The sequence below is a fragment of the Schistocerca nitens genome, chromosome 1 (assembly GCF_023898315.1).
Source record: "Schistocerca nitens isolate TAMUIC-IGC-003100 chromosome 1, iqSchNite1.1, whole genome shotgun sequence".
NCBI lineage: Eukaryota > Metazoa > Arthropoda > Insecta > Orthoptera > Acrididae > Schistocerca > Schistocerca nitens.
Window position 1 is genome coordinate 132,347,405 of NC_064614.1, and position 22,338 is coordinate 132,369,742.

Here is a 22,338-nt window from a genome sequence, read left to right on the forward strand (position 1 = left end):
GAATCCAGGTTCTGTTTACAGCATCTTGATGGTCGCGTCCGTGTTTGGCGACATCGCGGTGAACACACATTGGAAGCGTGTATTCGTCATCACCATACTGGCGTATCACATGGCGTTTTGGTATGAGGTGCCATTGGTTACACGTCTCGGTCACCTCTTGTTCGCATTGACGGCACTTTTAACAGTGGACGTTACATTTCAGATGTGTTACGACCCATGGCTCTACCCTTCATTCGATCCGTGCGAAACCTTACATTTCAGCAGGATAATGCACGACCGCATGTTGCAGGTTTTGTACGGGCCTTTCTGGATACAGAAAATGTTCGACTGCTGCCCTGGCCAGCACATTCTCCAGATCTCTCACCAATTGAAAACGCCTGGTCAATGGTGGCCGAGCAACTGGCTCGTCACAATACGCCAGTCACTACTCTTGATGAACTGTGGTATCGTGTTGAAGCTGCATGGGCAGCTGTACCTGCACACGCCATCCAAGCTCTGTTTGACTCAATGTCCAGGCGTACCAAGGCCGTTATTACGGGCAGAGCTGGTTGTTCTGGGTACTGATTTCTCAGGATCTGTGCACCCGAAATGCGTGAAAATGTTGTTACATGTCAGTTCTAGTACAACATATTTGTCCAATGAATACCCGTTTATCATCTGCATTTCTTCTTGGTGTAGCAATTTTAATGGCCAGTAGTGTAGTCTCACCCTAGCTAATGAATTTCTTCTATTGCTCGATAATCCATGTGTTGTGGCTTCGGCACTTCGTTTTCTTGCTACGGGCATTCGGTGACGTTTAGAATTACAGCTCTCGCTGCTATTTCCTGCTGCTGGAGCTCTCTTCGTGTTGTTGTGTGGTTCGCTAGTGCGACTTTCAGTTCTGCAGTGACTCATTCAGCTGTCACCCTCTTATTTTTTATCGGAGTCCTCTTCCATGACCGTCTGTCACGATCACTCATGACACACGTTAGACAGTGTTGTGACTTAGTGAACAATGTTTTCTCACTTTCCCCGTATGCCTTATAAATCTTCGATGCAGTGGCTCTTGAAACACCAAACACTTCGCCTACCGTGGTTGTGGGAACACCCATCACACGAGCACTACCAATTTGCCCACGTTCGATTTGAGTCATTTCCGACTGAAGGTGTTTACAGGTGTGAAAATTACCGAACTATCTGTTTAATAAGTCACTGCTGCAAAATACCAACACCAATTCTTTACAGACGAATGGAAAAACCGGTAGAAGCCGGCCTCGGGGTAGATCAATTTGGATTCCGTAGAAATGTTGGAACACGCGAGGCAATACTGACCCTACGACTTATCTTAGAAAATAGATTAAGAAAAGGCAATCCTACGTTTCTAGCATTTGTAGACCTAGGGAAAGCTTTTGACAATGTTGACTGGAATACTCTCTTTCAAATCCTGAAGGTGGCAGGGGTAAAATACAGAGAGCGAATGGCTATTTACAATTTGTACAGAAACCAGATGGCAGCTATAAGAGTCGAGGGGCATGAAAGGGAAGCAGTGGTTGGGAAGGAAGTGAGACAGGGTTGTAGCCTATCCCCGATGTTATTCAATCTGTATATTGAGCAAGCAGTAAAGGAAACAAAAGAAAAATTCGGAGTAGGAATTAAAATCCATGGAGAAGAAATAAAAACTTTGATGTTCGCCGATGACATTGTAATTCTGTCAGAGGCAGCAAAGGACCTGGAAGAGCACTTGAACGGGATGGACAGTGTCTTTAAAGGAGGATATAAGATGAACATCAACAAAAGCGGAACGAGGATAATGGAATGAGGTCAAATTAAGTCGGGTGATGGTACGGGAATTAGATTGGGAAATGAGACGCTTAGAGTAGTAAATGAGTTTTGATATTTGGGGAGCAAAATAACTGATGATGCTCGAAGTAGAGAGGATATAAAATGTAGACTGGCAATTGCAAGGAAAGCGTTTGTGAAAAAGAGAAATTTGTTAACCTCGAGTACAAATTTAAGTGTCAGGAAGTCGTTTCTGAAAGTATTTGTATGGAGTGTAGCCATGTATGGAAGTGAAACGTGGACGATAAATAGTTTAGAGAAGAAGAGAATAGAAGCTTTCGAAATGTGGTGCTACAGAAGAATGCTGAAGATTAGATGGGTAGATCACTTAACTAATGAGGAGGCATTGAACAGAATTGGAGAGAAGAGAAATTTGTGGCACAACTTGACTAGAAGATGGGATCGTTTGGTAGGGCATATTCTGAGGCATCAAGGGTTCATCAATTTAGTATTGGAGGGCAGAGTGAAGGGTAAAAATCGTAGAAGAAGACCAAGAGATGAATACAACAAACAGATTCAGAAGGATGTAGGTTGCATTAGGTACTGGGAGATGAAGCACCTTGCATGGGATAGAGTAGCATGGAGAGCTGCATCAAACCAGTCTCTCGACTGAAACCACAACAACAACAACAATGGAATGGAACGCAGTTCTGACCACGGCTCACACTTGAAACGTACTGAGGACGTTGCACAGGTGCCGTTCGTGGTCAAATACAACAGCCCACCTGCAGGCATGTCCGTCACCTGCATTTGTGTTCGAGAATGCACTTCTAGCAGTATCTCCGAAATTTTGTCCAACCCCTGTTCATGTTTACTCTCTTTAAAGTAAATTGTTTGGTTTTCTTAAGTTCTTAGAATTACTCATGACCTCCAAATGTATTTTTGATGTGTAGAGAGTCTGGTGTCACCGCCAGACACCACATTTGCTAGGTGGTAGCCTTTAAATCGGCCGCGGTCCGCTAGTATACATCGGACCCGCGTGTCACCACTGTCAGTGATTTCAGACCGAGCGCCGCCACACGGCAGGTCTAGAGAGACGTCCTAGCACTCGCCCCAGTTGTACAGCCGACGTTGCTAAGAATGGTTCACTGACAAATACGCTCTCATTTGCCGAGACGATAGTTAGCATAGCCTTCAGCTACGTCATTTGCTACGACCTAGCAAGGCGCCATTACCAGTTTATATTGAGATTGTAATTCATGTATCATCAAGAGCGATGTTCTCCAATTATGGATTAAAGTTAAGTATTCCAGAAGCTATGTACTATTTTTGGCTACTATAACTCCTTTAGCTGTTCCAGACCTCAGGCCAGTCTGCGTGAGCTTAAACGCGTGCATTTCGGCCTCCTCTAGCAACACGGTGTTGGCTCTTCTGCCAACCCAACAGAGAGGAACGTTGGAAGTAGAAAATAAATCAGTACGTTTGTCATAGCATCATGATATCGTACTCTGGCTTGCTGAAAGTCATTGTATAACACACCAAGACGTCTTAGATAAATAAAATATCTTAATCTTCTGTTCACAGGTAACATTCAGGAATAAACACAAACAACATTAGAGAATTTTCGCAGGTGATTACTCGCAGAGCTGTAGCTGTCGATACTGTAAGGTAAAACAGGCATGAATGGGACCAGTTAGTCTCATAAAACTTACAGCTCTATTGTGATGTTGAGGCTCTCCTTCTTCGGAGAAGAGCTTGGTCATAATTTCCATTAAGAAGTACATATGTCCATTTTCAAACCGTCCGTATCATAGGCGTAACAATACAGGCGAAAATGTACAAAAATTCCCCCTGTGGCCGACTAAGCTTCAGTAAATAGGCCGCATTGGACAGACAATTAGTTGCAAACATGTTTTTCATCTATAGCATGTTGCATGTCCGTAGAGATGGTTTCTGCCTCAGATTTTGAATGCCTACGTGTTTCAAGTACGCACAGAGGAAGAGGGAACGCAGCCGGCGGGACTCACCGATGAGCAGATTGATGCCCTCGGTGAGGTCCTTGTCGTACAGCGTCACGACCTTGCGGCCGTCCACGATGAGCGGCGTTATGTCGAGCAGCACGCCCTCCGTGACGTCACAGTGGTCGTGTCCCGGCCGGGTGACCTGGTACACGGCCGTCTCGGGCTGGCGCCGCCTGAAGCACAGAGGACGTACGTGGACACTTCAAGTTTCACTGGTAAAGGACGTATATGAAAAGGTGTCAAAATACAGTGTCGAATATTTTGTGAGTTGTAGTACTCATCGAACTAAGACAAGAGAATCCATTGAAGGTTGTAAGGGGTCCGCAGGCCCTTACTACTAAGTTTGCGCTCACACAGGTCGACAGGGCAACTATCGAGTAGTGTGTGTGCAGGTCGCGAGAGCTAGAGGGGGTTCACCGGAGTGCCGAGTGCTGCTTGGGTAGATTCCCGCGAGGCGGGAAGAACTGGGCGGAGAACAGTTAGTGTTGAGATGTGCTGAAGTCAAGGTGTGGTAGGTGCCCGCGAGGCGGGCAGAGCTGTGCAGAAGCCAGCAGTTGAATTAAGGAAAATTACCGGTAAAAGGGAGTGGCCATCGCCGTGGTTTAACCCCTTTGTATTAGTATTATACGGGAAAGTGAGAAAGTTTAATTACAGAGTGATTTCAGTGAGAGTAAGTGCCGCTATTGAACTTCCGCGTCTACCGCGCCGGCATTACTTGGATTACAGTGATTGGATGTTGCGTGTGACGATTAAGAATAACTAAAGAAACCTGTGCTGAGATTAGCCGTCATTTACAGTGTATTAACGAAGGCAGTGGCTGTCTCCTTAGTTTGTGCTTTTGCTAAGAATATAGATCTTGTTTGTCAAACTGTGTTGTGTCCTTCTTACCACTAAACAGTACTTATTACAGTATTTGCGAAGGACAATACGGAATGTAACATCCCCTGAGCAGTCCAATCCGATTGCCAGCCCATTAGGTACACGGTCACATTAATTAATTATCTAATTTTGGGCTGCTATTCAGATCCCAAACGAGCGGGAACAATAAAATAAATAAAAGGGCATGTTACACCCTTGGCGACCGTGACAGGACAAGTGCAATCTTCGGGCGAATCGTAATGAACAATAGGTAATTTACCTTGTTTAACGCCAGAAAACTAATTTTGCAATGTGGAATCGGGACAGTGCATGAACGTTAAAATCGCGATAAGGAACAGTGCATTTTTTGAACAATACGAAGTAATAATATCGTACGATTGTGACAAAACTGGTTTTCTTGCCATATTAAATAAAACAATAGCGTCAATAAACTGTGTTGTAAAGTGCAAATGCGAAAATCCGCGCGAAAAACTGGGAAAAGTGATCACTAAAGAAAGACACGTGTGAACAGTAAAATAGCAAAACGAGCCAAGACTTCGTCACACAAGTTGTTAGAAAGGTGTTTAGTGATAACATGTTGACGGAAATTGCTTTTTGAACGGTGAAAATCGGACGGTTTCGTGTGGACCCATAAACTGGTACGCTGACGATAATGTATTGTGGCGACGCAATTAGTGAGTGACGTAACGCAGACTCGTGTAGCAGTTGCAGCAAAAAGCTTCGATCCGCGAGGTGATGTCACACGACACCACGGCGAGCGACGCGACTTCGAGATAACGAGAGCAGTCCCGGCATCTAGCGGCCGAACTACAAACTATGCCCGCCTACAGCGCCACGGAGCGGCCGACGGGGAACTACGTCGCCTTGCAGCTGATCTTCAACTTCACGCGAGCTCCAGCGGCGGCACAGCCACGCCCATCTCAAACATCAAAACATCGCGACTCGCGGTAACGTCGGTTGGTGAGTGAAGACGACGGGTTAACATAACAGTAATTGCAGTGTGCAGTCTTCGCGATAAATAAACAGTTTTTAACTGGTATTTACATTAGGAAAAGTGCTCAATTGCAGTAATTTCAGAAAAGTTGCGAAACATACTCTGAAGTCTAGCATGCTTACTTATGCACACTGCACTGAATAAATGGTAATTGTTTTGATGAATTTGCATTTATAGATTTTGTGAGTGTTATGATTATCTTGTTTAAAACATTTTTACATAAACTGTGTATGTGGAAATTGTTATTGGAAATTTTGGTTTTTGGGAGCTGTTATGTTCAGTACTCATGCATGTTGTATCATTTTGGGAATTAACTGAAAGGATTGCAGGTACTGTTTGATTAGTTCATGGTAATTAGGAGTGTTTTGGGTTATTGGAGGTTATTTTGTATTACTTGCCTGGGCATTAAATATAAACCAATCATGTCTACGGAAGATAAACAGGTCTGTGAAGCAGTAGTTGAAAGGAAAGGGATAGGACAGAAAGACAGAGATGATTCAGGAATTAGTGATTGTGGATTGTCATTAGGAAGCCCATCAGCACATTCAACTAATTATCCCGAGACACCGGGACCAACGACGAGAAATAAGTCAGTTTCAGAGAGTGCCGATATGTGGTCGGTGTTGGCAGACTTACTAAAAGAGGTTAAGGAATCTAGAGAAGAGGGAAGAATATCCCGAGAATCAGTAGAGAAGCGTTTACAAGAAACTAATGCATCGTTAGAGAAGAATTCACGAGAAACGAGAGAATCAGTAGAAAAAAGTGTACAAGAAAATAACGCGTCGTTAGAGAAGCGTTTACAAGAGACTATAGCACAAGAGATCAAAACATCGCAGATGAAGATGGAATGTAATCTGAAGAAGGAAATGCAGGAGCTACAAGAACGACTGAAGATGGACGTCAACGAGAAAGAGAAGAAGCTACAGAAGAGTATAGACCAAGTCCAGGGAGACGTGGAGAAGGTGGAAGGAAAATTAACAAAAAAAAATAGGAGACAATATTGAAGAAACGAAAGCCGAATTGGGAGAAAGAATCAACGAAGTGGAAACAAATTGCAATCATCGAATCGCCAAGGTGACGCAGATGCAGAAACAATGCAACGATGTGGTTGAGGGGATAGGAGATAAGCAAAACTGGCAGTCAATCCGAGAAATGCTATAGCCGTGCAGCGAGAAGAAGATGACCAGTGGGTTGCAATCGAAGGTGAGGACTTCACTTGTGGAATCAAGAGGAAGAAAGAGACTACTAATTATGATCAGTCTGGAGGAGGATTATTGAAGAAATGCTGGCCCAAAAGTCGTCAGTGTGCAGCACTTGAGGACCCACTACGATGCAGACCACTTAGTAATTGGAAAGGAACGTCGGAAGAATTTGCCAAACATTTGTGGAAATGGAACGAGATTTTGGAACAACCCCTGAATGATAACGTCATGGTATCTGTGATAAAAAGAAGATTGAATCAGAAAAGGCAAGGAACCGTATCCAGGAGCCTAATTAAAGGTAGAGAGGCCTTAATGAAGATACTGGAGCAGTTGGAGTCTATTAGATCACAGAAATACAAGCAAGCTAATAATCGAAACAGAGAAGGGAGTAATGACCCAAGGATTCATATTAATCATTCGTCTGATTACAGAGGAAGAGGCGGAGGAACCGAAAAACCGAATGACACTCCAGGTGAGGTCCGGTTAAGAGTGAGGGCTACCAGGACCCAAATAAACCTGCTACGACATGGTTAGAGCATTTAGCTGTAAAATGGACTTTTGAAAGAGGGAAGTGTTTATTTACATTGTGTTTTGTGATATATTACAATTAGAGTTGCATATTTCATGTCAAAGACTATCTAAGAATGAATATAAAACCTGTAATAGCTAAATGGTAGTGTAGTGTTCATATGTCCTGTGTTTAGGTAATAATTTTTGAGTATATATGCTGTGTGTGCTGTCATTTTGATATTGGACTAGAGAGGACTATTACTGGTTGAAATGAAAAATTGTAAATTTGGACAATGCTATTTATGTGATGTAATAACCTTTTGTAGAAATTGTTGTGGAGGCAGCCCACTACCGGAGTCCAGGATTATTTGACGAATTTGTAATTTCACTAATGATTTGTATTGCATGTTTTGTTCAAATGTAACTATGTTTTAAATCCCTTGCCGATTCTTTTTCACCTGCGGTTCAAAAGAAGTTTTTGAGGGCGGGGATGTAAGGGCTCCGCAGGCCCTTACTACTAAGTTTGCGCTCACACAGGTCGACAGGGCAACTATCGAGTAGTGTGTGTGCAGGTCGCGAGAGCTAGAGGGGATTCACCGGAGTGCCGAGTGCTGCTTGGGTAGATTCCCGCGAGGCGGGAAGAACTGGGCGGAGAACAGTTAGTGTTGAGATGTGCTGAAGTCAAGGTGTGGTAGGTGCCCGCGAGGCGGGCAGAGCTGTGCAGAAGCCAGCAGTTGAATTAAGGAAAATTACCGGTAAAAGGGAGTGGCCATCGCCGTGGTTTAACCCCTTTGTATTAGTATTATACGGGAAAGTGAGAAAGTTTAATTACAGAGTGATTTCAGTGAGAGTAAGTGCCGCTATTGAACTTCCGCGTCTACCGCGCCGGCATTACTTGGATTACAGTGATTGGATGTTGCGTGTGACGATTAAGAATAACTAAAGAAACCTGTGCTGAGATTAGCCGTCATTTACAGTGTATTAACGAAGGCAGTGGCTGTCTCCTTAGTTTGTGCTTTTGCTAAGAATATAGATCTTGTTTGTCAAACTGTGTTGTGTCCTTCTTACCACTAAACAGTACTTATTACAGTATTTGCGAAGGACAATACGGAATGTAACATCCCCTGAGCAGTCCAATCCGATTGCCAGCCCATTAGGTACACGGTCACATTAATTAATTATCTAATTTTGGGCTGCTATTCAGATCCCGAACGAGCGGGAACAATAAAATAAATAAAAGGGCATGTTACAAGGTGGATCCGAAAACTTTCTTAGGCACCTACATTTGTTCTTAGGCGTGGCTAAAAGACAGTTGGTTGTGTTGTGGATATGAGCATAGTCGCGTTGGGGCTCGATCAACACTGTTGTGATGTCTGTCTGTACCCCAGTACCCAAAATACACATTTGTCTGAGAGGTAGGTTCCTGGTTCAATGGTCAACGTGCCTAACTGCACACAAGTTCGATACGCGGCACTGCATACGATTTTTCCCATCTGTTTTCGCCATTGACAGAGGGTGACACGGTGGTCCTTGGGTACCTATTGTCCCATTAGGGACCAGAGCTTTGCTTTGCTTGAGCTGGGTAGTCTGCAGTCAGCTGAGTTGTACTGCAGGTCTTCCTCAAAGCCACACAATCTCAGACATCTGTACTGAACGAGGACTTCCACTGTTAACTTTTTGTGCTGGTAGAGAACCTGTGTCTCTTAGAGGCTGGGAAAATCGGATGAACTGTTTAAAAATGTTACTCTGCGATGTGAAAATTTTTCAGCCTAGAGGAGAGTGGTTCTCTGGCTACACCCATTTGTTAAACCACAGCAGAAACTATTGTGATTAATTTATTTCTTCATTTAGGCATCTGTATCAGAAGTATCACACCTGTCATACAATGTATGGAAAAGTAAAAAGTGACAAATATGCCTGGAGTCCCAGGAAGAATGGTTATTATTGAGAGATACGACAGGAACGATCATTTGAAGCAGAAAAATTCATGTGGCCATATGACCTATTCCGAATGGTTTCAGAGATAGAACACATTTAATGTACGTTGTTATTTACCTTCAGTATTATTTGATACACTGTCAGGTTTACACAAGTACAAGAGTTAGTAAACATTAAAACATGCATTTTACAAAGCATCAATTGAAAAATACGTGTTTTTAACACATTCACATCTACAGCTGTTCAAAGTTTCGCAATAAATTTAAATGTTAGAATATCTCACCGTTAACCTCAATACTCTTTTTTAAACTTATGTTAGGGACTGGAAGCTCCTGAAGTAAGGATCGCACATGGGATCTTCTTTATTTGGCTGCGCTACTAGTTTTGGCGAAAAATCTAGCTATCTTCAGATCATAAAATAGTGTTTGTGTCACTATGGCTTCACACATCTGTAAAATCTTTGTTAAAATGACAACGTCCGTATATGCCATACTTCAAAACAGCTTTTCATCATTCATCACAGATATATAGAACGATGGTCATAAAACAGAGGTGTTTTATGATTAACACTTGGTAACTGACACAATCAGTATTTACATCACCTCGCAGCAGAGATCATCTATATGTTGCTGTAACGTGGTAGATGTGAATACTGACTGTGACAGCTATAAAGGTTTAACGGCATAACATGTTTGTTTCAAGACCATTGGTCAATTACACTGGCCATGAACGATGTAAAGTTACGTTGTCATGTATGGATGTTGTTTTACGAAAGATTGTGGCATATTGGCACCGACACTAATCGAGAAAGTTTTACCGTCTGAAAATGGCTACTTTGTTAGGCGAAACTAATAATCCACCCAAATAAAGAAGATTTCATTTGCAATCATGGGTATTCAGTCATCATCATAAATAAGAAATTTACAAGAGATCCCGTATCTCCTGGTTGACAATGACAAGAAACTTGTTCAGTACATTTCTGCACTTCTGTGGAGCCAAGGTGAAGAACAGCTCCGTGACTTCCTAAGACACCTGAACAACCTCCATGCCGACATAAAATTTACCCTGTCAATTGTTGTTTTAGATTGTGTCGTTTTCGACCAAAAGCTGGCCATGTCCAGTGCGTTTTGGCTAGCCTTGCGTATAACCTCCGCAGTGCAGGTCATTGAACACAACTCACACTGCTAGAGACGTATCCATACGACAAATACAACTCAATTAGAGCGGCTTTGATTCGTAATAAACGAAAAACATAAAATACTTAGAGAACACGTCCAAGCCAACATTCAAGGAATGGCAGCTCACGAAGAACAGTGTATTTTATCAGAGCGATAGCTAAGGCAAACGCATCAGGAACCCTGCCATTGAGAAAAATAAATCTAATAAACTTATTTTCACTCGAAAAATCGTGTACATGACTCATTCTAGACCTGTCCGAGTAACTGGAACAAGCTACAAGATAAGCGGTCTCCTGCGTAATGTGGTATGGACACATAAAGCCCTTTACAGCAAAAGTAGAGTAACTTGTTCCGAGATATTTAGAACAGAAACTTGTAGCGCTACCGATGCGGTTGCTATTCGAGTTGAAAATTACACCATTTTCTCTATTAACAAGATGTCACATCTCAAAAACAGTAGGAAGTTAAGTTGCACCATTTGGGCTGTGAGTCAATCAAAAGTTACGGGCACAATATGCACTATGATACCAGGAGGGGGTCTCGGATTTATCGACTTTATGCTAAAATGCGCTGCTGTGATGATACACAGGACTTCTAGAATCACAGAAAACAACCCGGCCAATGTCACACGTACAAATAGGGTCATCGACCAAACGAAGATTTTATCTAAACTCGGCTTCTTGCGACAAAACTACACACAGAAGACCTACATAACAGAAACAGCCCTAAATCCCAGAGTGTAAGCTGAAAAGAAACTATTCGACGCTGTCAGACCATTCTGTCGAAACTCCCGCCGTACTGATGGAACGCCGTATGGTAAAATGTCTCGGAGCGTTTCTTCTCACAGGAACTTTGCAGTACCTGGTGCGAAGTCATTAACAGGACGATAGCGACCAACGAAAAACCTGCAGAAGAATACGTGATTCTGACAGACGCCTGTGAAACGTGCAGTGAACCAGACACTCCGGCGCACACAATTCTGTGTCAAACGATCGCATACATTGCGTTAACTAGTAACCAAATACTCAACCTGATAAACAGAACAATATCGACGTCATTTGGTTGCAAAAAACACCGCGGCATGAGACTTTAAGCCATTCCCTGACTGCAACAGATTTAACACCACATGGACAGTCACCAAAACAGCGCACTTCATATTCCACCTGCGACACATAGAGAAATTACAATTTTCTAACTTAACTTCAACAAAGGCAAAACGAGGTAAATAGAATGTAGTCGAATTAAATCAGGTGATGCTGAGGGAATTAGATTAGGAAATGAGACACACAAAGTAGTATATGAGTTTTCCTATTTCGGCAGCAAAATAACTGATGATGGTCGAAGTAGAGAGAACACAAAATGTTGACTGGTAATGGCAAGGAAAGCCTTTCTGGAGAAGAGAAATTTGTTGGCATCGAGTATAGATTTAAGTACAAGGAAGCCTTTTCTGAAAGTATTTGTATGGCGTGTAGCCGCACGGAAGTGAAACTTGGACGATAAACGGTTTAGACAGGAAGAGAATAGAAACTTTTGAAATGTGGTGCTACAAAAGAATGCTGAAGATTAGATGGGTAGATCGCGTAACTAATGAGGAGGTACTGAGTAGCGTTCCTGGAGAAGAGGAATTTGTGGCACAACTTGACTGGAAGAAGGGACCGGTTGGTACAACACGTTATGAGGCATCAAGGGATCACCAATTTAGTATTGGAGAGAGGTGTGTGTATGTGTATGGGGGGGGGGGGGGTAAAATCGTAGTTACCCGGAGATGAAGGGACTGGCACAGCGCGGGGTAGCCACGCGGTCTAGGATGCCTTGTCAAGGTCCGCACGGCTCTCCCCGTCGGAGGTTCGGGTCTTCCCTCGGGCATAGTTGTGTGTGTTGTCCTCAGCGTAGGTTAGTTAAAGTTAGATTCAGTAGTGCGTAAGCTTAAGGACCGATGAACTCAGCAGTTTGGTCCCATAAGATCTTATCACAGATTCCCAAAATTGAAGGGGCTAGCCCAGGATAAAGTAGTATGGAGAGCTGCATCAAACCAGTCTTTCATGGAATCTGCCTGTTGTCCTCCATCCATGTTTCGCAGGATACCCTGTGATGCTTTCTAAAAGCATGCTGATTTGTGGACAGAAGCTTTTCCGGTTCAAGGATATTTTGTTATATTGTAACTGAAAATATTTTCAAGAATATTGCAGCAAACTGATGTTCAGGATATTGGTCAATGATTCTGCTGGTGCATTGTTTTATCCTTCTTATACACAGGAGACACTTTTTCCTACTTGCGCTCCCCATGTGCGAGATTATGATGCGTTGTGCTAGTTGTGTGTAAGGGGACTGCATTAATGATCGTGTTTTCCCTCATTCATGTATCAACTTCGTGTAATCTTCTGCAACTCTCTTGTTCAACCTCAAGAAGTATTAAGTTGAATAAGAATGAATATAAAGCTATAGTTTATGTAGGTAGTGTGGTGCACTTTTTTATCAGCTAATAAATTCAACGATACCAGGACTTGCAGTTGAACGTAGCACCATCTAGTAAGTTAATTCAGACCTCCTAATAGACGTAACAGTGTTAGAAGTTTCAGTTTCTATACTGTGCAACAAAATTAAATTACCAGTTTTTCGAAACTTCGCAATTGTCTCCCACTAAGACGAATAAATTTTTAATGTAGCTCAAAGGTGCGTACAACCTTCCTCTGTAATCAGAATGAGATTTTCACTCTGCAGCGGAGTGTGCGCTGATATGAAACTTCCTGGCAGATTAAAACTGTGTGCCGGACCGAGACTCGAACTCAGGACCTTTGCCCTTCGCGGGCAAGTGCTCTACCATCTGAGCTACCGAAGCACGACTCACGCCCGGTCCTCACAGCTTTACTTCTGCCATTACCTCATCTCCTACCTTCCAAACTTAACAGAAGCTCTCCTGCGAACCTTGCAGAACTAGCACTCCTGAAGGAAAGGATATTGCGGAGACATGGCTTAGCCACAGCCTGGAGGATGTTTCCAGAATGAGATTTTCACTCTGCAGCGGAGTGTGCAGTTCCTCTGTAATGTTGCAAAGGTGGCGACCTGCGACCTCAGTTTAGGGCTCGGCGACAGTTCAAACAGCAAGGTGTCGACACATGCGAGAAAAAGCTCAGAAGTTCATTTGAAACGTAAATTGAGTTGGTGATGCCACATTCGCACCAAATTTCACTACACTTCAGCATGTGGACGCGTCACACGATGAGAAGGTTGTCACAACCCCTGTTACCCATAATTCACCACTTCTTTTGACGCCTCTGAGATGTAGTCAGAATCGCGAAACAAATTGTTTGAAATACGTAGTTTTCTTATGGATGGCCGAGGAAAACATTTCAGACACACCACCGCTCACTATCGACAGGTAAAGGTCTCGGGACGATGTATAAAGGGCGTCAGTGAATTCACTCCTTCCTTTCCCACACATCTCGCGGTCTGAATCGACAGTTTGCAGTGTAATAAGCAACAGGAAGACATTCTTGAAGCCGGCCGGGGTGGCCGAGCGGTTCTAGGTGCTACAGTCTGGAACCGCGAGACCGCTACTGTCGCAGGTTCGAATCCTGCCCCAGACATGGATGTGTGTGATGTCCTTAGGTTAGTTAGGTTTAAGTAGTTCTAAGTTCTAGGGGACTGATGACCTCAGAAGTTATGTCCCATAGTGCTCAGAGCCATTTGAACCATTTTGAACATTCTTGAAGATTGTTGATATTGTTGACACCACTGGACGATTCAGCCGTACTCTAAGGACATCGTGGGGCTGTAACGCCCTTGAATGTGTGTGCACCATTTTGTTGTGCAGTATGAACGTAATTTTTGCCCTAGTGTAAAGAGGGAAGCATTTGGGACCGTTAAAAGCCATTCGTCGTAAACTTAACGTGGCCGGAGCAGAAATGTCTGCATATTTTCAGTTCTCCAGTTACATGCCCTACTGTGGCCTCATTGAGAAGGGGTGCGACATTGACAACTGCTTGAATAAAACGACAAAGTGTCCCCTAGGACCACTAGTTCGGCAAAAGCTCAGTGCCACACATCCAGCTTTGTTGAGGGCTTTACAGATATACTGTAGAGATGGAACTTTTAACGAGAGTGCTATGAGCATCCAGGCAGGTTACGCTGCTAGTCGTGCTCCTGATAGTAGTCCATACAGAATCAGAAGGGTGTACCAGGCGTTGACTGTATGCAAAAGCTTAGTATTTCGACGTAAGTTGTCTCTGTTCAAGTATATTTTTAAAGTGCTCAGCAAAGGCGGGTGGGTGGCACGGAGGGACTGCCCATATGGGGGGTGGAGGGCAGAGGGAATGAAATTTAGTCGTTTTATTCATCTGTGTGACAGTGTCACAACCCTCTGTGATCACTAGAAGTTGTGGAACAGGAGCTATGAAAAAAGATAAACACCAGTTCCTGCTTAAAATCACGTTCAAAATACGCCGAATGGTTTTGAATGGATCTTAGTGGTTCCACCCCGTATACCGGAGCAAAAATTACACTCGCAGTGCTCTCCAAAAGGGAGCGATCACGTTAAATGGAGTTGCTGGCATACAATGTTCTTGCAATACGGCTGAATTGTCAGGGGACGTTGTCACTGCAAAAACAGACTTGTTTAGGCGCTTAAGCAATTCTGTAGTATGACCTTCCCAACTGCATTTATTATCAAGTTGTAATCCCAGAAGTTTAACACTGTCAACTTCTTCGAACTGCCTGCTTCGTATGTTATACACGCGCTGGAAGGAAATCTCTGACCGGTTCTGAACTGCATATAGTGGGTCTCCTCAAAGTTCAATGACAGTGAATTAGCTTCAAACCATTTATTAATGTCAGTGAAAATTTGATTAGCAGCTATTTCTAAATCATTATTTGGACTTGCTACTTATTGCAATGTTTGTATCATCTACAAACAAAACAAACTTATCATCTGGCAATGTAACAGACGAGAGGTCATTAATGCACACAGGAAAAAGCAATGAACCCAAGATGGAACCTTGATGAACAGCACATGTAATTAACTCCCAATCAGGTGAAGACTGACTGCTTACTGCATAGGTATTTTGCAACGTCACCCTTTGTTTCCTGTTAGATAGATAAGACTCAAATCATGTCGCAGCGACACCATAACATTCTAATATACTTAAGAGAATGCTGTGTTTCACACATTCAAAGGCTTTTGACAGGTCACAGAAAATTCCAGTAGCCTCTAATTTTTTATCTAATGAATAAGTATATTCTCATTGTAAGTGTAAATAGCTTTCTCTACATCAGAGCCCTTAAGAAATCCAATCTGTGAATTGGAGAATATATTATTTTTAGTCACATGCTTAAGGAGAAGCTTGAACACAACCTTTTCAAATATTTGTGAGAAATCCGGCAAAAGAGAAATTGGTCGATACTTTGATGGTACCTTTTTATCCCCCTTCTTGTAAAGAGGCTTAACTTCAGCATATTTTAGCAAGTCTGGAAATGTTCCAGTGATAGGAGATTGATTACATCCCTCCAAGCGTTTCCGTATTGATTATGAGCGACGGTGAGTCTGAAATGTTCTCCTCGGTTACCCATAAGGAAAGCACGTATATCCAACACTGGGCGTCACGGTGCTGACTAAATCGCAGAGACGCCAAAGGAAATATGTGTAAGAGGGGTTGTGACGACCTTCTCATCATGTGACACGTCCATGGCTGAATACTGTAGTAAAATTTGGTATGAATCTACATCTACATCGACATCTACATCCATACTCCGCAAGCCACCCAACGATGCGTGGCGGAGGGTACCTTGAGGACCTCTATCAGTTCTCCCTTCTATTCCAGTCTCGTATTGTTCGTGGAAAGAAAGATTGTCGGTATGCCTCCGTGTGGGCTCTAGTCTCTCTGATTTTATCCTCATGGTCCCTTCGCGAGATATACGTAGGAGGGCAATATACTGCTTGACTCCTCATTGAAGGTATGTTCTCAAAACTTCAACAAAAGCCCGTACCGAGCTACTGAGCGTCTGTCTTGCAGAGTCTTCCACTGGAGTTTATCTATCATCTCCGTAACGCTTTCGCGATTATTAATACTGTAACGAAGCGCGCTGCTCTCCGTTGGATCTTTTCTATCTCTTCTATCAACCCTATCTGGCACGGATTCCATACTGCTGAGCAATATTCAAGCAGTGGGCAAATAAGTCTACTGTAACCTACTTCCTTTGTCTTCGGATTGCATTTCCGTAGGATTCTTCCATGAATCTCAGTCTGGCATCTGCTTTACCGACGATCAACTTTATGTGGTCATTCCATTTTAAATAACTCCTAATGCCTACTCCTAGATAATTTATGGAATTAATTGTTTCCAGTTGCTGACCTGCTATACTGTAGCTAAATGATAAAGGATCTTTCTTTCTATGTATTCGCAGCGCATTACACTTGTCCGCATTGAGATTCAATTGCCATTCCCTGCATCATCAACCCAAATTACACGTCGTATAAATTTCTGAGCTGTGGTCCTTTTTTCGTATATGTTTGAAGTTTGAACTGTCGCCGAGCTCAGAGTGAGGATTCAACAGTGGACTCGCGGTCCTGACAGAGACAACAAAAGAAGAATTTAAATGTGGGTAAGAGGGGATGTAAATGCCTTCCCCTCATGTGACATATTCACGGTGCCGTTGGCAGAATTGTGATGTAATTTGATGCTAACGTTACATCACTAGCCCACTGTACACCTCACGTTTGAACTTCTGAGCGCTGGTCTTCCTTTCGTATGTGTCGAAGATACCTTGCTGTCTGAAACGTCGCCGAGCCCGAGGGTTTCTCACCATTACAGAGGAAGGCTGTGGGCGCCTTTCACAGTTACACGCCGAGCCGTAGTTCCGAGGGCTCCCGCTAGTGGCGCTGAGTGTAGAGCGGCTGCAGGCGCTGCGCTAGACTGGCCCGCCGCGCGCTACCTGTCGTCCTGCGGCGGGCCGTAGCGGTCTCCGGGCAGGTGTCCCGGCCGGGTCCTGGCGCTGGCCTGCCGGCCGGCCACCAGCCGGGCGTCGTCGATGCGCACCAGCAGCACGTCGCCGCTCTGCAGCTCGGCGCCGCCCTCCCAGCTGACGGAGACGGGCGCGCAGTCGCCGCCCTCCTCCGCCTCCTCGCCCTCGCAGTCGGGCGTCACCTGCCGCCACACAAAGGAAACCACGCTCACTCACTGTACTGTAGTTCTGTCCCTCTCCATCACTATGAATGGAAAGAGTGTGGGGAAAAAGGTAGGTCTAATGCTTGTAACCGAGTCGGCCGATTCTACATGTGACAGATCTGGCTTGTTGTTGTTGTTGTTGTGGTCTTCAGTCCTGAGACTGGTTTGATGCACTTCTCCATGCTACTCTATCCTGTGCAAGCTTATTCATCTCCCAGTACTTACTGCAACCTACATCCTTCTGAATCTGCTTAGCGTATTCATCTCTTGGTCTCCCTCTACGATTTTTACCCTCCACGCTGCCCTCCAATGCTAAATTTGTGATCCCTTGATGCCTCAGAACATGTCCTACCAACCGGTCCCTTCTTCTTGTCAAGTTGTGCCACAAACTCCTCTTCTCCCCAATTCTGTTCAATACCTCCTCATTAGTTATGTCATCTACCCATCTAATCTTCAGCATTCTTCTGTAGCACCACATTTCGAAAGCTTCTATTCTCTTCTTGTCCAAACTATTTTTCGTCCATGTTTCACTTCCATACATGACTACACTCCATACAAATACTTTCAGAAACGACTTCCTGACACTTAAATGAATACTCGATGTTAACAAATTTCTCTTCTTCAGAAACGCTTTCCTTGCCATTGCAAGTCTACATTTTATATCCTCTCTACTTCGCGACCATCATCAGTTATTTTGCTCCCCAAATAGCATAACTCCTTTACTACTTTAAGTGTCTCATTTCCTAAGCTAATTCCCTCAGCGTCACAGGACTTCATTCGACTACATTCCATTATCCTCGTTTTGGTTTTGTTGTTGTTCATCTTATATCCTCCTTTCAAGACACTGTCCATTCCGTTCAACTGCTCTTCCAAATCCTTTGCTGTCTCTGACAGAATTATAATGTCATCGGCGAACCTCAAAGTTTCTATTTGTTCTCCATGGATTTTAATACCTACTCCGAATTTTTCTTTTGTTTCCTTTACTGCTTGCTCAATATACAGATTGAATAACATCTAGGTCTAGGCTACAACTCTGTCTCACTCTCTTCCCAACCACTGCTTCCCTTTCATGTTCCTCGACTCTTATAACTGCCTTGGTATTTTAAATGTCCGAATCGCGTGTAATCGAACTATTTTTTAACATTACATTACAGGGAAAGGAATGCTTATTTTACTACGAAAGGGACAATATTTCGCTGTACGACTCCCTAATATTGCTTAATATGGAAGTAATAATGTGCAGGATAATTTCTGCAAACTTCTGTAGCGTTGGCCTAGCTACAGAGAGTGAATCCGCTTAGCGGTCTGGCTTACAGCACCCCGTGCGTGTACCGTTACCTGCCGCACTGCTTTACAAAAAGAAAAAGGTCCGCTCCTCTTGTGCTGGCTACATGTAGCTTATCAGAAAAATACAGCTTTTGATTTCCCCTTACTACATTGAAGAGCCAAACAAACTCTTACACCTGCCTAATAACGTGTAGGACCCCCGCGAGCTCTCATAATTGCCGCAATACATGGCATGCCCTCCACTAATGCCTGAAATAGCCCGCCCGGTTAGCCGAGCGATCTAACGCACGGCTTTCCAGAGTAGGAAGGAGCGCCTGGTCGCTGGCACGAATCCGCCCGACGGACTTGTGTCGAGGACCGGTGAGCCGGCCAGTCTGTGGATGGTTTTTAGGCGGTTTTCCATCCTTCTCCGCCAATGCGGGCTAGTTCCCGCCTCAGCTACATTATGTCGGCGATTGCTGCGCACACCACCATTACTCTACCACGCAAACATAGGGGTTACACTGGTCTGGTGTGAGACATTCCCTGGGGGTGTTCACCGGAGGCCGAATCGCACAATAAACCCTGGGTTCGGTGTGGGGCGGCAGAGGGGTGAAGTGGACTGTTGTGGTCGTCATGGGGTTGTGGACCACTGGGGTTGCGGCGGGGAAGGAACCTCTCCGTCGTTTCTAGGTCCCTAGTCAACATGGAATACAATGCAATACAATACAATGCCTGAAATAGTTATGGGGGAAACTGACACCATGAATCCTGAAGGCCTCTCCATCGTAAGAGTCCGAGGGGGTGGAGATCTCTTTTGAACAGCACGTTGCAGGGCATCCCAGATACGCCCAATAATGTTCATCTCTGGGGAGTTTGGTGGCCAGCAGAAGACTATAAACGTAGAAGTGTGTTCATGCAGCCACTCTGTAGCAGTTCTGGACCTGTGGGATGTCGTATTGCCCTGTTGGAGATGCCCAAGTCCGTCGGAATGCACAATGGACATGAATGGATGCAAATGATTAGACAGGATGCTTACGTACGTGTCACCTGTCAGAGTCGTATCTAGACGTACGAGAGGTCCCATAACACTCCAACTGCACACTCCCCACACCATTACAGAACCTTCACTAGCTTGAACAGTTCCCTGCTGACATGCGGCGTCCATGGATGCATGACGTTGTCTCCATATCCGTACTCGTCCATCCGCTCGATACAGTTTGAAATGAGACTCGTCGGACCAGGAAGCATGTTTCCATCATGTTTCATCAACAGTCTAATGTCGGTGTTGACGGGCCTAGGCGAGGCGTAAAACTTTGTGTCATGCAGTTGTCAAGGGTACCCGTGTGGGCCTTAGGCCCCCAAAGCCCACATCGATGATGTTTTGATGTTTCGTTGAGTAGTTAGCATGCTGACACTTGTTGATGGCTCAGCACTGAAATATCCAGCAAGTTGAACGATTCTCTTCAGTTGTCGTTGCTCCCGTTCTTGCAGGATCTTTTTCCGGCAGCAGCGATGTCGGAGATTTGATGTTTTAGCGGATTACTGATATTCACTGTTCAGTCTTGAAATGGTGGAATGGGAAAATCCCCACTTCATCGCTACCTCGAAGATGATGTGTCCCGTCGCTCGTATGCCGACTATAACACCACGTTGAAACCAACTTCAAGCTTGATAACCTGTCAATGTAGCAGCAGAACTCGATCTAACAACTATGCCAGGCACTTGTTGTCCTATAATGACGTTGTCGACAGCAGTGCCGTACTCTGCCTGTTTACGTATCTCTGTATTTGAATACGCATTCCTACACCAGTTTCTTTGGCGCTTCAGTGTATTAACATTAGTAACAATCTCTAACACAAATTTTGACAAGTGTTTTCTAACAGAATACTATTAAAGCAAGGGAACTATTCATGATTTAAACTTCTCTCCAAATCGAGATGTAGATAGTGGGGTGCCAATTTCGGGATCGGTACGCCACACAAATTATTAAAGACACAACACATTATATGGTCTACCTGGATATGGTTTATCTGCACCTCTGTAGCAAAGAGCTTGCAGCAATGTAGTCTTACCTTACGACAAAGCTAAAAGAAAACTGTACCTACGAAGACTGATTTGGTCGCCAGCTCCGAAGGAACAATTTCAGTACTTCAGTTCAGTTTAATTTCCTTAAATGTGCGGGAAGAGAATTTACTTTAATGACTTATATGGCAACAATTTTACTTGGAAACAAGATGGATCCAGATTGAGATATTCTTTTGTGGCTTAATGGCTGCCATCTTTACTTTGAATAATTACGTAAAGTTAATATTCCGATGAAGCAAATTTAAATGTAAGCAATCTCATTAAATTGAACTTTACAATGACATCTGAAAGCGATCACACTTCATCGTCATAACATCAAAATTAATTAGCTACTATCTGCTAACCGTAAAAATGACACAAAAACTGCATTTAAAAAAAAACTGCAGGGAAATTTGGATCCGTACATGACTTTGGGACAATGATTCTAACAAATGCGTTTAACAAAACTGTATTAGAACTTAGGGAAACCATAGGGTAGACAGTAACATTCTGATACACTGCTAAAGAATTAACACGAAAGTGTCTAGCCTAGTTCGTTACAGTCGCGTCGACGTTGAAGTTCGTGCTTGCTGTATGAAAATTTGGACAGACTCTTCACATCTCCAGTGTTGGAATTAATTAATAATTACCACCCGCCGCGCGGGATTAGCCGAGCGGTCTGGGGTGCTGGAGTCATGAACTGTGCAGCTGGTCCCGGCGGAGGTTCGAGTCCTCCCTCGGGCATGTGTGTGTGTGTTTGTCCTTAGGATAATTTAGGTTAAGTAGTGTGTAAGCTTAGGGACTGATGACTTTAGCAGTTAAGTCCCATATGATTTCACACACATTTGAACTGTTTTTTAGTTACCACCCATTTGCGATGGTCACGTCAACTTGCTGTATCGAACACTCCATACTCCGTCATATAAAACCAGTCAGATATTCTTTCCTTCTGACACAGAATAGGCTGAAGGCTTCTTCAGGAACTATATACCACTGCCACACCAAATATTAAGCACTTCCACCCAGAACTGTTTTTGCTTAAGGATCACATCGCCAGACATGGCACGCCACGATACGTACATTGTCAAGGCTCGACTGCAACTGCTCTGCTTTTACTTTCTTCCCTCTCTTGCGGTGCTCGCCCAAAAGTCATTCAAACGACTGGTGATCGAAAACCCACAGTAGACTCCCTACCTTTATGAATCCATTTTCTTTAAATGAATTCGATGTTCTAGTACTCTTATAATCTTCCAGTCAGTACATTTATTCAGTAGCTATTAAACTAATGTTCATTTCTATATTGTAGATTTCATAAAATTATTAATTTTTCCTAAAATTCTGTCTCCTTCCAACGAACATTAAGCA

At 43.8% G+C, this 22,338-nt stretch overlaps 1 protein-coding gene across 1 annotated transcript in view; it reads right to left on the reverse strand.

Moving 5' to 3' along the window:
* Positions 1–17,679, reverse strand: part of LOC126210057 (delta and Notch-like epidermal growth factor-related receptor) — a 364,547-nt gene extending 346,868 nt beyond the window's left edge. Inside the window, exons 1-3 of the mRNA XM_049939540.1 lie at positions 17,659–17,679; positions 17,408–17,619; positions 3,786–3,952 (exon numbers count right to left, since the gene is read on the reverse strand). Of these exons, the coding sequence (XP_049795497.1) occupies positions 3,786–3,952; positions 17,408–17,619; positions 17,659–17,679 (400 nt within the window). The remainder of the gene's footprint in view (positions 1–3,785; positions 3,953–17,407; positions 17,620–17,658) is intronic.
* Between the last annotated feature and the right edge of the window lie 4,659 nt (positions 17,680–22,338).